Source organism: Triturus cristatus, chromosome 3_2 (genome assembly GCF_964204655.1).
Source record: "Triturus cristatus chromosome 3_2, aTriCri1.1, whole genome shotgun sequence".
Classification (NCBI taxonomy): domain Eukaryota; kingdom Metazoa; phylum Chordata; class Amphibia; order Caudata; family Salamandridae; genus Triturus; species Triturus cristatus.
This window is the reverse complement of record NC_140584.1, coordinates 922,440,544-922,454,407: the sequence shown is the minus strand read 5'-3', so window position 1 is coordinate 922,454,407 and position 13,864 is coordinate 922,440,544. Positions and strand designations below refer to the sequence as shown.

Here is a 13,864-nt window from a genome sequence, read left to right as displayed (position 1 = left end):
AATAACGGAGGGCACAAAACTGCTGGCATTGAGCATTCTCCGATGAGGCAAATAAATCCACCTGAGACATGCCCCACTTGGCGAAGATATCCTACACTACCCATTGGAGGAGACGCCACTTGTGATCAGCAAGGTAATGCCGGCTCAGGCCACCAGCCCTGACATTTAGAGACCCTGTCTGGTGATTGGCGGTGAGCCAAATACCTTGACTGTGTGCCTAAGACCACAGTCGCAATGCTTCCAGGCAAAGGAGGTGAGACCCTACTCCGCCTTGCTTGTTGATGTGTCACAGTGCTGCCATGTTGTCTATCAAGATCTGGGCAGACCGACCCTTGATGAAAGTGGAAGTCTTTGAGCACCAGTGAAATCACCCACAGTTGCAACAGGTTGATGTGAAGAACCTGTTCTTACGGAGACCAGAGACCCCTGAACTCCAGATCCTCCAGGTGAGCTCCTGATCTGTCACTACTGTAGTCATGGTCAGAGGAGGAGTGAAGGCCATCCCACAGCTTCAGTTCATCTCGTTTCCCCACTAAGCTACGTCCGCGATAGCTCTGGGAGAGATCACAATGGAGTCCACCATGTCTCTCCCATAATGTAGACTCTTCCTGCGGAGGCACCACTGCAAGGCCCACATGTGCCAATGTACGCATGTGACTAGGAGAAAATAGGAAGCCAGCAGACCAAGGAATCATAGGACCATCAGGACTAGGACTTGTGCTTTTATGAAAGAATGGTACCATCTCCTTTATGTTGGTAATCCTCTGAGGTGGGAGGGAAGGCACAGAGAAGAAGTGGTATTAAGTACAAAATCTATGAACTGGAGTCATTGGGAGGATCTTAGGTCAGAATTGGGCTTGTTGATTAAAAAGCCCAGGTCAAATAGTAGGGAATCTGTTGACTACAGGTAAATCAACACAACCCATGGTGACCCAGCTTTGATCATCCAGGTAGAGGAAAGTAGGGATGCCCGGCCGTCTAAGAAGGGTAGTAACCACTGCAATCACATGATGAAGACTTGAGGTGGTGATGTTAAACCAAAGGACAGTAGTGCAAATTGGTAGTGGGTAGAATGCACCACAAAGCGGAAATAAGTCCAGTGAGACTGCAGGATTGGGATGTGGAAGAATGCAACCTGCTAGTCTAGGTACACCATCAAGCCTCTAGCTTCCAACGGCTGTAACTCTTGGGTTAGGGTCGGCATCTTGAACATTTCCCTTTTGAGGAAGAAGTTCAGCAACTGAGGTCCAGGATTGGACGCAGAATGCCATCCTTCTTGGGTACAAGGAAATAACGTCAGTAACATCCTTGACACTTTTCCTACTCCGGCACTAGTTCCACAGCTTTTTTCCAAAGGAGTGCTGCCACCTCTTGCTGTTGATTAGTCAGGTGGTCTGGGGATGGGGAGGAATGTGGTGGTAGTAAAGGTGGGTGGTGCCTAAAGGAAGGGAAGGGTGTAGCCTCTTTCTACTTCTTGTAGGACACACTGGTCTGAAGTAATAGCCTTCCAGGCCGGAAGAAAGAAGTGCACTTGCCCTCCCACAGATTCCGGGTGTGTCTTCAGAAGAGAACTAACACTGGTTTATTTAAGGGGCAGAGGAGGTAGAGCTGGCTCTGTCTCTACCCTTGAATTGGCGGACCAAAGGGCTGTTGTATTCGTGGCTTGGTAGTGTCAAGGGCAGATCTTCTTGAAGACCAGTGGCAAGTCTTCTCCAAGAGTTGGAATGGCTTACTATTTCCAGAAACAACACCAGACTGTAACTGGATATCTATTAATGCAGAAATAATATTAAAATGTATTTATGTAGTGATTACTACCCCTGATGAGGAGTAAAAGTGCTTTTTGGCAAGTAGCACGCTACTCTAGAACCCAAAAAGGATAAGTGGTGAATTAGTTTAGTGAAATATGACTTAATTTGAGCAGTGGACATGTGAGTCGTTAGTTGGATTGAAATGGATAATGGAGAGATAGAAGAGGGAAGAGTCTATAAAGTGTTTATTGGGAGAGCATAGTAGGAGGAGGTTTGGGATCAGTAAAGGAGAGATAGAGGAGGGAAGAGTCTCTAGAAATGACACCGGTAGAACAACACTACAGACCAAAACATTGGTGGCAAAAGTGGCCAAGGTCACTCATGCCCTATACAGATTACATCAGAAGCTTGTAAAGCCACTCAACGGAGGGCATACAACGAGTAATGCAAGCAAAGCTAATTCCAACACTGAGCTATGGCCATCTTGCTTTCCCTGGCTTGTTGACCGACAAATTGGAGCATCAGCACATCACGGCCTTCAGAAAGGTTTTTAGGCTGCCATACTTGACAAGGCGCACATTGATTCGACTAGAGTTCAATTTAACAGCAATGGACATAGAATGTAAAAAAGATATAGTGAAATTCCGTCATCATGTGATTAAGGCAAGTCCTGGCACCATCAGGGAAGCACTTCAAATAGTCTTCACCGACAACACTAGTCACTGGGCAAGGTACCTCGTGAGAGCCAATAACACACTGGGCCTGCCAGGCTGATTTTCTAATGGACACCCAACTGACAACGGCCAGCTTAAAAAACCTGCTAAAGAAGCAGGGAAAGTTGACTTCAAGACATCAGGATATTGAAAGGATCAGATCCATTTGTGGCGCAGAGGGCCATGCCCACTTACATGAAGCTAATCTATGCCAACCATACCTGAAAGCAGGGCTGGGCATACAAGCCCTGCAGAATGTATTGAGGACCAGGCTCCTAACTTTACCAATACAGGACTACAGGGCACACTGGAAAACCACACCACCAGGAAGCAGTGGATGTCGCTTGTGCCAATATCACACAGAATCTGCAGAGCATGTCTTCTGCTGCTGTCTAGTCTTGTTAAGTCTGAGGCGCCTTTATCTAAGAACTATGTTCATCCAAAACAAAGTAAGAACATGCAAGTAGGCTCTAATGTTTATTTACACCACTACAGTACCGATGAAGCTCGCACGAATTGGGAAGTTCTAAGCACTAACTGGAAAGACTCGATGCCAAACGCAAGAACAGAAGATAACAGCAAAATAATACACTAGCCACATACTATGAACTGAGGCTGAAGCCTTCCGTTGTGCACTATCACTACTGTATAGCTCGCCCATTAATCACTCTGCATTATGTCTTACCTTTTAGATTTACTAATAACATTGCACTGGTTTATGATGTAAAAGTCATAAGCTGTTCTTATAATCTTTTTAGACTTAACCAACCAAACGTTTTTAATTACGAAAGTAACATGTACTGTATTTGTAAATGATTTTAGGTAATCATACAATAAAGAATTCATTGGCATCTCTAGAAATGGATTAGGGAAGTCCTAGTAGTAAAATGAGGTGTCAGATGAGTCTAAGGATGAATACATTAGGGAAGAATTTTGAAAGTGTTGTTTGTAAGAACTTAGTAGTAAAACGAGGTTTGAGGTGAAGCAAGGAGGGATAGAGGATAGAAGCCTCTAGAAAGGGTTAATTTGGAGGTAATAGTAGTAGAATGGGTTATTTTGGAGAGGATAGTAGTAGAATGAGGTTTGGGATGAGTCAGACAGTGGAGATAGAGAGGTATGGGTGAAACAGAGTAGTGCATTGGAGAGAAGCAAATGTGTTTTTCTAACAGTAAAGTAATGCATATATGATACATAAGTACATGGAAGGTATACATGTATGAGAAAGGTAATATTTCAAGATTTAAGATGTATTTAATGAACTCAGACTTTCAAGTGTTGCTGTACTTTAAGCTAATTGATTTGTGTGTGCGTTTTTCTTTTCTATAATTCAGTATTGAAGCAATTGTAGATAAATAGTTATCATAGAATCTACATACTGTGATAGGTAAACAGAGAACCATAAGTATCTAGTCAAATAACTTATATGAAAACTATGCACTTGTATACATGTTAAGCATGGAATAATATAACCATAAGTAATATGTACATTTGTTAAGCAGACCTAAAGAATATCTATATATTTATAAACATAATTATTATACATATTCATACAAAGAAATACACATATCAAGATACATCCATATAATCAAATTAAATTCTTATATACACAGGGATATGCTGTACATTTGTGTTTGAGTATGTTGGTTATGTAGGGAAGAGCCAACTTTAAATAGTCTTCTGAAGATAAGGTAGTTATCCGGGGATCTTATGTTTGGAGGTAATGAATTCCATAGTTTAGCTGTTCAAACAGAGAAGATGTGCCACCTATGTTTTATTTTCTTGTATGGTGATATTTTGAGGCAAGGTGCCAATCTGGAGCGAAGGTACCTTTGTTGAATGTATTTGGTGATTTTATTCCTGGTGAAAAGTGGCTGTGTTCCATGTTTTGCTTTGTGGGTGATGCAAAGCAGCTTGAAAGTGAATCTTCTGGCAACTGATAACATTTGTAGGGCTCTCAAGGCAGGGAAAATGTGAACCTATGGCTTTACATGTAGGAGCAGTGTGGCAGCAGAGTTCTGTATCCATTGTAGTCTTTTCATAGTTGATAAAGATGATCCGTGGTAAAGGCCATTGCCGTAATCAAGTTTAGACATTACAAGAGAGCACAGTACCATGGACCTTGTGTGGAAATCTGAGGTGGGTGAAGATGCGTCGCAGAGTTTTCATAGTAATGATATAATATGTAGCTGGAAGGAAAAAAAAATGAAGACCAGAAAAACTTTCCAGCTGTCCAGGCAAAGCAGCAAGACAAAGAACAAGAATCCCAAACAGGAACTCGAGAAGGCAGGAAATCCACAGAGTGGAGTGAGCGAGCAAACTAGCAGGAACAACTGCTAAAAACAAATAGACTCAAAATGGACTCCTCTTTTATAGTGTCTAAACAAGACATGATGTAAGTCTGAATAGTTCCGCCATCTTGGTTTGGGCAAGAATATGTAAAAAAAAATTATAACATTTTAAACCCAACACAACAAAACAATTAGTACTTTGCAGGAATTCCTGCACTTTGTACAGTTCTTGTCATTTTAAATATTACCAAGCGGCATTCTAATAGCATGCATTAGGAAGTTGTCCTAGGATTACTTTCAGGCATGTCTGAGCCAACATGTACCGAAAAAGAAAAAATGGCACTTGAGGATGCCAGTCCATCCGCGAGGTAGGAATCGGGATGCAGACAGGAACTGCAAAGGAGAGGAGTTGCGGTGCTTCTGTATGTGTTTGAGCGCGGACTGCATAGGAGAGGGGCTACAGTGCACGCATCTAAGCAAGTTCATTAAAGAAGGGAGCTGTGGCGTACATGTTAGACCCTAGCATGAAGCAGTAAGGGGGAAACAATTACAAGTAGGGTTGTTGCTGACAAAAGGTAAAGCCCCTGGAGAATCCCTGAAATTGCTGGTGATATGTTTGGGGTTGAGGCTTTTGGAAACCGATTGATCGGACTGTTGCCTTGCTAGCCTTAAACCTTTCCAGGGTTGCATCTGCTTTATCTCAGAATAGACTGGTGCCATCAAATGGTAGGTCCATGAGGTTGGCTTGCATATCATTCAAAAATCCTGAAGTTCTGAGCCAGACACGGCGTTCGATGGAGATCGGGGTAACCATCGCTCTTGCCATAGAGTCAGCGGTATCACGGCCCAATTTGATGATGTGCTTTCAAACGTTGTGTCCTTCATGTAACACCTCCTGGAAACGTGCCTGCATACCTTCTGGAACATGCAGAGTGATCAGTGGAGTCATATCTCACAGAGCATGGGTGTAACATGGTACAGGGTAATTGATGTTCAAAGATTTGAGAGCCATGCTTCCACCTGGGAAAATCTTCTTACCCTGTTGTTCTAGCTGTGTGGATTCCCTATCCAAGGGAACAGTTGGGAACTTGCCTTGCATCTGTCTGAGCAACAGGATGCTTGTATCACTAAAGTGTCTGGACAAGGGTATGTGGAGAGAAAAGCTGGGTTCCTAGGAACAGAAAGATAGGGTCTAGCTACTAGCCTATTAACTGCCAGTGCTGAGAAAGGTTTCTGCCAGCCTCCATGACAGGGTCCACCAAGGCTTCAGTAAAAGGCAGTAATGGTTCTTATGTAGGAGTTGTGGGTTGTAGGACCTCAGTAAGGACATTCGTTTTTACAGCTACTGAATGTAGTTGTAGATCCAGTACTGCAGCTGCTTTTTTGGCCACTGAATGAAAAGGCATGACCTTGCGGAGGGAGGATTTTAGCAGAAAACTCAATCTCCATCTCTGGAAAATTGACAAAAACACTAGTTGAGGATAGACCTGGAATCTCAAAGATGTTCTCCCTCATCAGCCCCAGAGGGATAAAGATTAAGAGGGTTTGAGTCACTGAATCAGACCTGAAGAGGTCATGGATCCTCTCATGAAACTCTTCTTCTTCATTCATCCTCTGAGCCTCCCTCTAGGGCCTCTTCTGAGCGGAGGGGCTACGAGAGTGGAGGAGGGCCCATGGCTTCGATGGCAGATACAGTAGAGGCCTGTGGCTTCAGTGGCAGTGCCAACCACGGTGCCAATGCAGTAATCCCATACCTGTACGGCAGTGAAGACAGGAGCAGGCATTGGGGCCGCAGGCCTAGAGCCATATGGTACCATCGGCATAAACATGGGTAGGCTGAATGGTGTTCCAGCTCTGAAAGGCACACCAGAAGGGTTCGAGGTCAGGATGAAGGTGCCAAACATCGCATTAAGGAACGCTGCTGGGTCCAAACTGGCGCCAGAAGCTCTGGAGAACTAGGATATGGTGACGGAAAGTCTGGTAATGACTGAGCCGATGCGGACAGATCCAAAGCTACCGGTGGAGCCGGACTGAAGTTCAGGTCTTGCTATGAAACAGGCCTGAAGCTGGCAGGATTAGGGTCAGAAGGCTCTACCATGACTAACTCTGGCTCCAAAGATGAAGATCCTGTAGGAAGCCGGGGCTGTCTAGGGGTCTTACCTCTTAAGTGCTTCTTGTGTTTCCTATGCCTCTTGAGTTTTGTTACAGATAAATGGGAAGAAGGAGATCTTGACTTACGCCTTGATTTACGACTACGTCACCTGCAGTAATGGGCCTAGGCCATCAATAGATGGGCTTGAGATCCTTGATGGCCTTTGGGTTCATACTCTGTGAAGACTCATGATCCAAGCCAAGGCACCAAGAGCAACCAGCATGCAAGTCGGTAATGGACATTTGTCCTTCACGATCCTTACAGGGTTTGAAGCTTTGAGGGAGGCATAGCACTGCACATTGTGAAAAAAATATTTATGTGAGTTTCTGCATCAAAGGCATGGAAAAAAGGAACCTGATGTTGTGGGCTAAGATGGGTGCTATATGGCTTCACTGACGTCATATGGAGCTACATTTGTCTTTGTTACAAAGCCACCACCCCCATACTTGCGAAGTGAGAGCTTTGAAGCTTCCAGATCCAGTCTTACACCTTTAATTATTCTACACGTGAGGATTCTACAGGTGGAAGTATCCATCCGAAATGTAGGTATTAATTACACTGCAAATTCAATTTGGGGCAAAAACTCTATATCAGATTACAAGTCAGACTACAAATCAGACACAACTTGCACCCGATGTAGATGTTTTATCCCACAAATTGTGCAGGCAAAATTCACCACAAACTTCTACAGAAAATAGCAGACGTGCTGTTTGGGCACATCGGAACAGGGAATACCATGCACTATTAGTGCGTTGTATTTCATTCTGAGATGTTAAACTCTGAATCAGGTTCAAATTGCGCACCCACTAAAAGTCACACACACCCTGTGCTAACATTAATTAGGAGTTGCGCACTTTGAGCCCTATTTTGCAGGTCTTCTCTAATCACTTAAGTGTTAGAAGCAACAATGCTTGATAGAGATGCAGCTAACATGAATTAGCATGTTGAACAACTTGTAGGTAGGCGGTAAGCAAAATGTCGCTTACGTGCTAAACTTAGAGAGAGGGGGGGGGGTTATCTAGAGTTACCAGAATGTGTAGGGCAGAAGGTGACGTGAAGAGAAACAAAGATAAAGACTAATTATTAGTAGCATTTTATTTCTGGAATGTTGTGTACTTTAATTGAGTTCGCTTCTTTCTAGTTTCTGTCAAGCATCAGCTTTTATTGGCAAGATCAATGTGTGACATGTTTATGATCAACAAGGTCATTTTATGATCAACAAGGACAAACAGAAAGAGAGATGTGGCTTCGCTGGCGGGAAACAAGGACCAATTCTTGATGGTTTTCTTATTGCCCAAATTATTTAGACTGGTTAACTCAAGAAACCAGACACAAAGGCATCACAAGAAGCAAGAGCTCAGTACATAGCAGATAATTTGGAAAACAAAATGGTTTTCACATTAAAAGAAGAAAAAAGAAATTGTATAGCAGATTAAAAATAAAGGCAGAAACCTAAGAAATAGAACATGCCTTACAAATAAAATGTAAAAGCACCTATCAAAGCAACATACAACAGCCTACCTGTCGTATTTTGGAGTTTCCTACTTTCTTCATAATCACAACTGGCTTTGACACGAAGAAGGTGGGAGGTGGCAGAGGAGGAGGAGGAGGTGGTGGTGGCGGTGGCGGAGGAGGAGGCGGTGACAGCAGTGGCATAGGCAAACAAGGTGGTAAAACTGTCAGTGTGACTGAAGATGGCATTTCAGGCTGTAAAAAGTTGCTAGGAATAGCTGGGAAGCTAGCGTCCAAAACAGAAAGGTTGGGACATCTTTGCCAAGAAGAACGTTCTGAAGAACTGAGAGTTCCACCACTCTGAAATGAGAAAAAACACATTGTGGGGAAAAAACAGACATGCGTGATTATTTCCTGTTTAATTAAAAAGCAATTCCAAAAATTCTATTTTCCTGACTATAAAATTATTATTTATAGAGTACATTGTCAAACAGCATCCCATAGATACAAAGCATTTAAAGTTTTATCTCAATTATAAAACCTTCGTGGTCTATGAAACAGATGTCAATTTATATAAAAATATAAACAAGATGGTATTTTAGACAATTACACTAATTTTATCATGAGTTACGAATAAAATTCCCCTTGGAGGAAGGCATCGTCTACAGCAACACCTGCAATTTTAGTGGTCCTAAAATCTGTTGTAATGCTTCTACCTCCATGGCAAAAACAAACCCCATCTACTTAAAACGGCCTCAAATATTTTAGTGACCCGATATTAGTTTCCAAAGTATTTCATAAAGTAGGTTCTTGCAACCGTGTCAACAAATCTTACTGGGAGTAGCATTTAGATTAAGCTCCTTTAAACACAAGACATTAAACACTCATTCCAGAGGGGATTATTGCTAAGAACGTACAATATACCTCCATTTGGAAAATATGGGTATATTTGCAGAAACTGGGAAAAAAGGCTGATGTGGTCATTGCAGTACGCTTACTTCGGAATGGGAAATGCATGCAGGCAAAAAAGGCAAACAAAGCTTTTCTAAACAAGCATTTGAACTGCAATAGGTCTCGCAATGACATTGTTTTGAGCTATTCACATTGAAAATGTTTTTTTCCCCCTTCGTGAAGCATTAATCAAATGGTGTAATTAACAAGCATTGGCATAGCCAATAGGTCTCGCTTTTAGGGCCTTATAAGTATTTAGCATTCATGCAAGTTTAAGCTATTGGCATTGTCAATGACAATGCATTATATTTATGTTTTAAAACCATTTTAACCCCTTCAGCGCGGCGCGGTGTTATATAGAGCGGACATTACCCATTTGCAATTTTAAAAAAGCATTTGCAATGCAATACGTTTCGCATTACTGAATGTTTAAGCTACTGGCGTTGCAAATAATACCGCTACACCAATAGCTCAAACTTTCAGTAATGGGAGACCTATTGCATTGCAGATGCTGGTTTTAAAAAGTTACATGTCTCATGCCGCTCTGTTCTGTGCCCCATTGCCTGATTCTGTACCCCGTTTTACTCTGCTGTTGCCCCCTTACTGTGTGCCCCGTTTTTCTTTGCTGTTGCACCCTTCTTATTGTGTGCCCCGTTTTTCTCTGCTGTTACCCCCTTCTTGTGTGCCCCGTTTTTCTCTGCTGTTGCCCCCTTCTTATTGTGAGCCCCGTTTTTCTCTGCTGTTGCCCCCTTCTTATTGTGCCCCGTTTTTCTCTGCTGTTGCCCCCTTCTTATTGTGTGCCCCGTTTTTCTCTGCTGGTGCCCCCTTCTTATTGTGTGCCCCGTTTCCCTCTGATGTCGCCCCCTTGATTCTGTCCTCTTACCGAGATCACCCCGCTCTGCTTCCCTGCCACCACCGCTGCTTCCTCTGCGGCCCCGCCCCCTCCGTGCCCATTCGCTGCCCCTGCTAAACACACCTCCCGTCTCCCAGCTGCTCCTCCCTCCCCATAAATGGCGACCGCTGGCGCGCCGAAGGCGCGCCTAAGGCAAGCCCGTCCGCGCCTGGACTGCGCCTAGCGCCAGAACCTCTGCCCCCCGCAGCAGCCACGAAGACCGCCGCCGCCACCCTCGTCCCTCTCAACCTAGGAAGGACCCACACCTGCTGCAAGGCAACCCCGAAGCGCACCCACGGCCCCTTCACCTGCCTTAACTGCAGCTTCACCTGCCTCGAAAGCGCCGAGACACCTGCCACGATGGAACCCAACCAGCTCAGATGCAAACGAATCAACACTCGCTCCGCACACAAACACGCCGTCGAACTCTGGGACCTACTCGACACCGCATCACCGGACGTCGCCTTCCTGACCGAGACCTGGATGAACGAAGCCTCCACGCCAGACATCGCCATAGCCATCCCTGACGGGTACAAGATCACCTGCAGAGACCGCACCAACAGGAGGAGGAATCGCCATCGTCCACAAAAACACCATTAGGGTTTCAACAAACACCAACGACACCCTGAGCACCGCCGAACACATGCACTTCCAGATCCACACGGACCCCAGGACCACCCTAAGAGGCACCTTTGTCTACAGACCACCAGGACCCCGGCCTCAATTCTGCGACTCCATCGCCGACCTCATCAGCACACACGCGCTGACCTCCACCGACTACATCCTCCTCGGAGACCTGAGCTATCATCTGGAGAACAACAACGACAACAACTCCTCAACCCTGATCGACAAACTCACCAACCTCGGACTGAAACAGCTTGTCACGACGCCGACCCACATCGCCGGCCACACGCTAGATGCCATCTTCTCCTCAAGCCCCCACGTCACCTTCAGCCACAACTCCGAACTCACCTGGATAGACCACCACTGCATCCACTTCCACTTCCGAAAACCCCTCACACACCACTGCACCCCACAGACCCCCCGCCGCTGCTGGGGCAAAGTCACTGAAGAACAACTACAGACAAGCCTCGCACTCAACCCTCCGACCAACCCCACCAACCCCGATGATGGTGCACTCACCCTCGAACGCTGGATGAACGTCTGCGCCAACACCGTAGCCCCGCTGAAGAAAACCACCAACAGACACCAGCAAAAGAGTCAGCTGGTTCACCCCAGAACTCCTCTACTCAAAGCGCAGCTGCCGGAAATTTGAGAACATATGGCACAACGACAAGACGCCGGACATCCGCGCCGCCCACAAAGACGCCATCCGCAACCACCACCACCTCATCAGGACCGCTAAAAGGACCTCCTTCACAGACCGCCTTGACAACAACGCACACAACAGCAGGGAACTCTTCACTATCGTGCAGAAACTCTCAAACCCCAGCTCCAGCGCCAACGACATCCCACCATCGCAAGCCCTATGTGACTCCCTTGCCACCTACTTCCACCGAAAAATCACCGACATCCATGATAGTTTCAAACCCCGGACGACCCCTGCAGACCTCACCGCACCGGACCCACCGAACCCCACCACCCATGACACCCTGACAACCTGGACCAACGTGAGCATCGAGGACATAATCAAGACCATGGGCACAATCCACTCCGGATCCCCGTCCGACCCTCTCCTGCACCACATCTTCAACAAAGCCAGCAACTCCATCGCACCCCACCTGCACAAAATCATCAACCTCTCCTTCGAGACTGCCACCTTCCCCGAGAGCTGGAAGCACACCGAGATCAACGCCCTACTGAAGAAACCCAAGGCGGATCTGCGCGACCTCAAAAACTTCCGACCCATCTCCCTGCTTCCTTTCGCAGCAAAGATCATTGAGAAGATAGTTAACACCCAGCTCACCCGTCACCTCGAAGATAACAACATCCTGGACCCGTCCCCGCAGCAACCACAGCACCGAGACCGCCCTCATCGCCGCCACAGACGACATCAGGATCCTTCTAGACAACGGCGAGACGGCGGCCCTCATCCTCCTGGATCTCTCCGCCGCCTTCGACACCGCCTGCTACTGCACACTATGCACGCGACTCCAAGACACAGGGATGCGGGAGAAGGCACTGGACTGGACCTCCTCCTTTCTCTCCGGCAGAACTCAGAGAGTCCGCCTCCCCCCGTTCCGGTCCGAGGCCTTCGAGATCATATGCGGTGTCCCTCAAGGATCTTCCCTCAGCCCGATGCTGTTCAACGTCTACATGGCACCACTCGCACGCATCGCCCGACAGCACGACCTCAACATAATCTCCTATGCCGACAACACGCAGCCGATCCTCTCCCTCACCAAGGACCCTCTCACCGCCAAATCCAACCTCCACCAGGGAATGAAGGCAATCGCCGACTGGATGAAGGAAAGCCAACTCAAGCTTAACTCTGACAAGACAGAGATCCTCATCCTCGGGTCCAACCCCTCAGCATGGGACGACTCATGGTGGCCCGCAGCACTGGGGACCCCCCCCGGCCCCAATCGACCAAGCACGCAACCTGGGAATCATCCTCGACTCAAAACTCACCATGACCAAACAAGTCAACGCAGTCTCCTCCACCTGCTTCAACACCCTCCGCATGCTCCGCAAGTTCTACAGATGGATCCCAACAAACACGAGGAAAACAGTCACCCAGGCCCTAGTCAGCAGGAGACTCGACTACGGAAACGCCCTCTATGCCGGAGCCTCGTCCAAGCTCATCAACAGACTGCAGAGAATCCAGAACGCCTCTGCACGCCTGATCCTCGACGTACCACACAGCGACCACATCACCCCCCCACCTGAGGAACCTGCACTGGCTCCCCGTCGACAGGAGAATCTCCTTCAAGCTACTGATCCACGCACGCAAGGCACTCCACAAGACCGGACCAGCCTATCTCAACAATCGACTCTCCTTCTACGTACCTAATAGGAAACTCCGCTCTGCTGACTACGCCCTGGCCACGGTTCCGCGCATCCGTAGAACAACTTCCGGAGGCAGATCCTTCTCCCACCGCGCCACCAGGACCTGGAACACCCTCTACCTACGACAAACCGAAGACCTGCTGACCCTCAGGAGACAACTCAAGACCTGGCTCTTCGACCAGTAGCAGCAGCACCCCCCCAACCCCTTGATACCCTCACGGGTATGTAGTGCGCTTTACATATTACATGATTGATTGATTGATTAGAGATTGTCGGCTTTGACAAACGAGCGGCGCTCAGGGCACAGCAGCAAGGGAAATGGTTAAGAGTGGAGATGGGGTGGGTAGATGAGGGTCGGACAGGACAGCGATATCTCTCAACAGTGAACAGCAGGAGGGGGTGTTTGACTAATGGGGGAAGAACAGGCTGCTGTGCAAGTTCAGAAAGGCAATAAATTGCTTTGCCAATGTGAAATGAAAATAAAAGAGGCGCCATACATAAACAATTAAAGGGGCGCTTAAAGTGAATGCTAGCTGTGCTTAGCTTCTGCTCATGCCCAGCAGCAGACGATACCACTTTATGGAAGTTAGCTGGATGGCTGTATCCAAACACACCCTTACACAAGGGTAACCTCAAAGTTCAGTGCCAAGCACATAGCCTGTATTTAACTGGATCCGTGCTGTGGAACGCGATCC

The 13,864-nt window shown here is 46.7% G+C and overlaps 1 protein-coding gene across 9 annotated transcripts in view; it reads right to left on the bottom strand.

Moving 5' to 3' along the window:
* PRR11 (proline rich 11) overlaps positions 1-13,864 on the bottom strand; it is a 242,455-nt gene that overhangs the window by 67,265 nt on the left and 161,326 nt on the right. For all 9 annotated transcript variants that reach the window (XM_085649391.1, XM_085649394.1, XM_085649387.1 and 6 more), the window contains one exon: positions 8,426-8,716. In XM_085649391.1, coding sequence (XP_085505517.1) covers positions 8,426-8,716 — 291 coding nt within the window. The remainder of the gene's footprint in view (positions 1-8,425; positions 8,717-13,864) is intronic.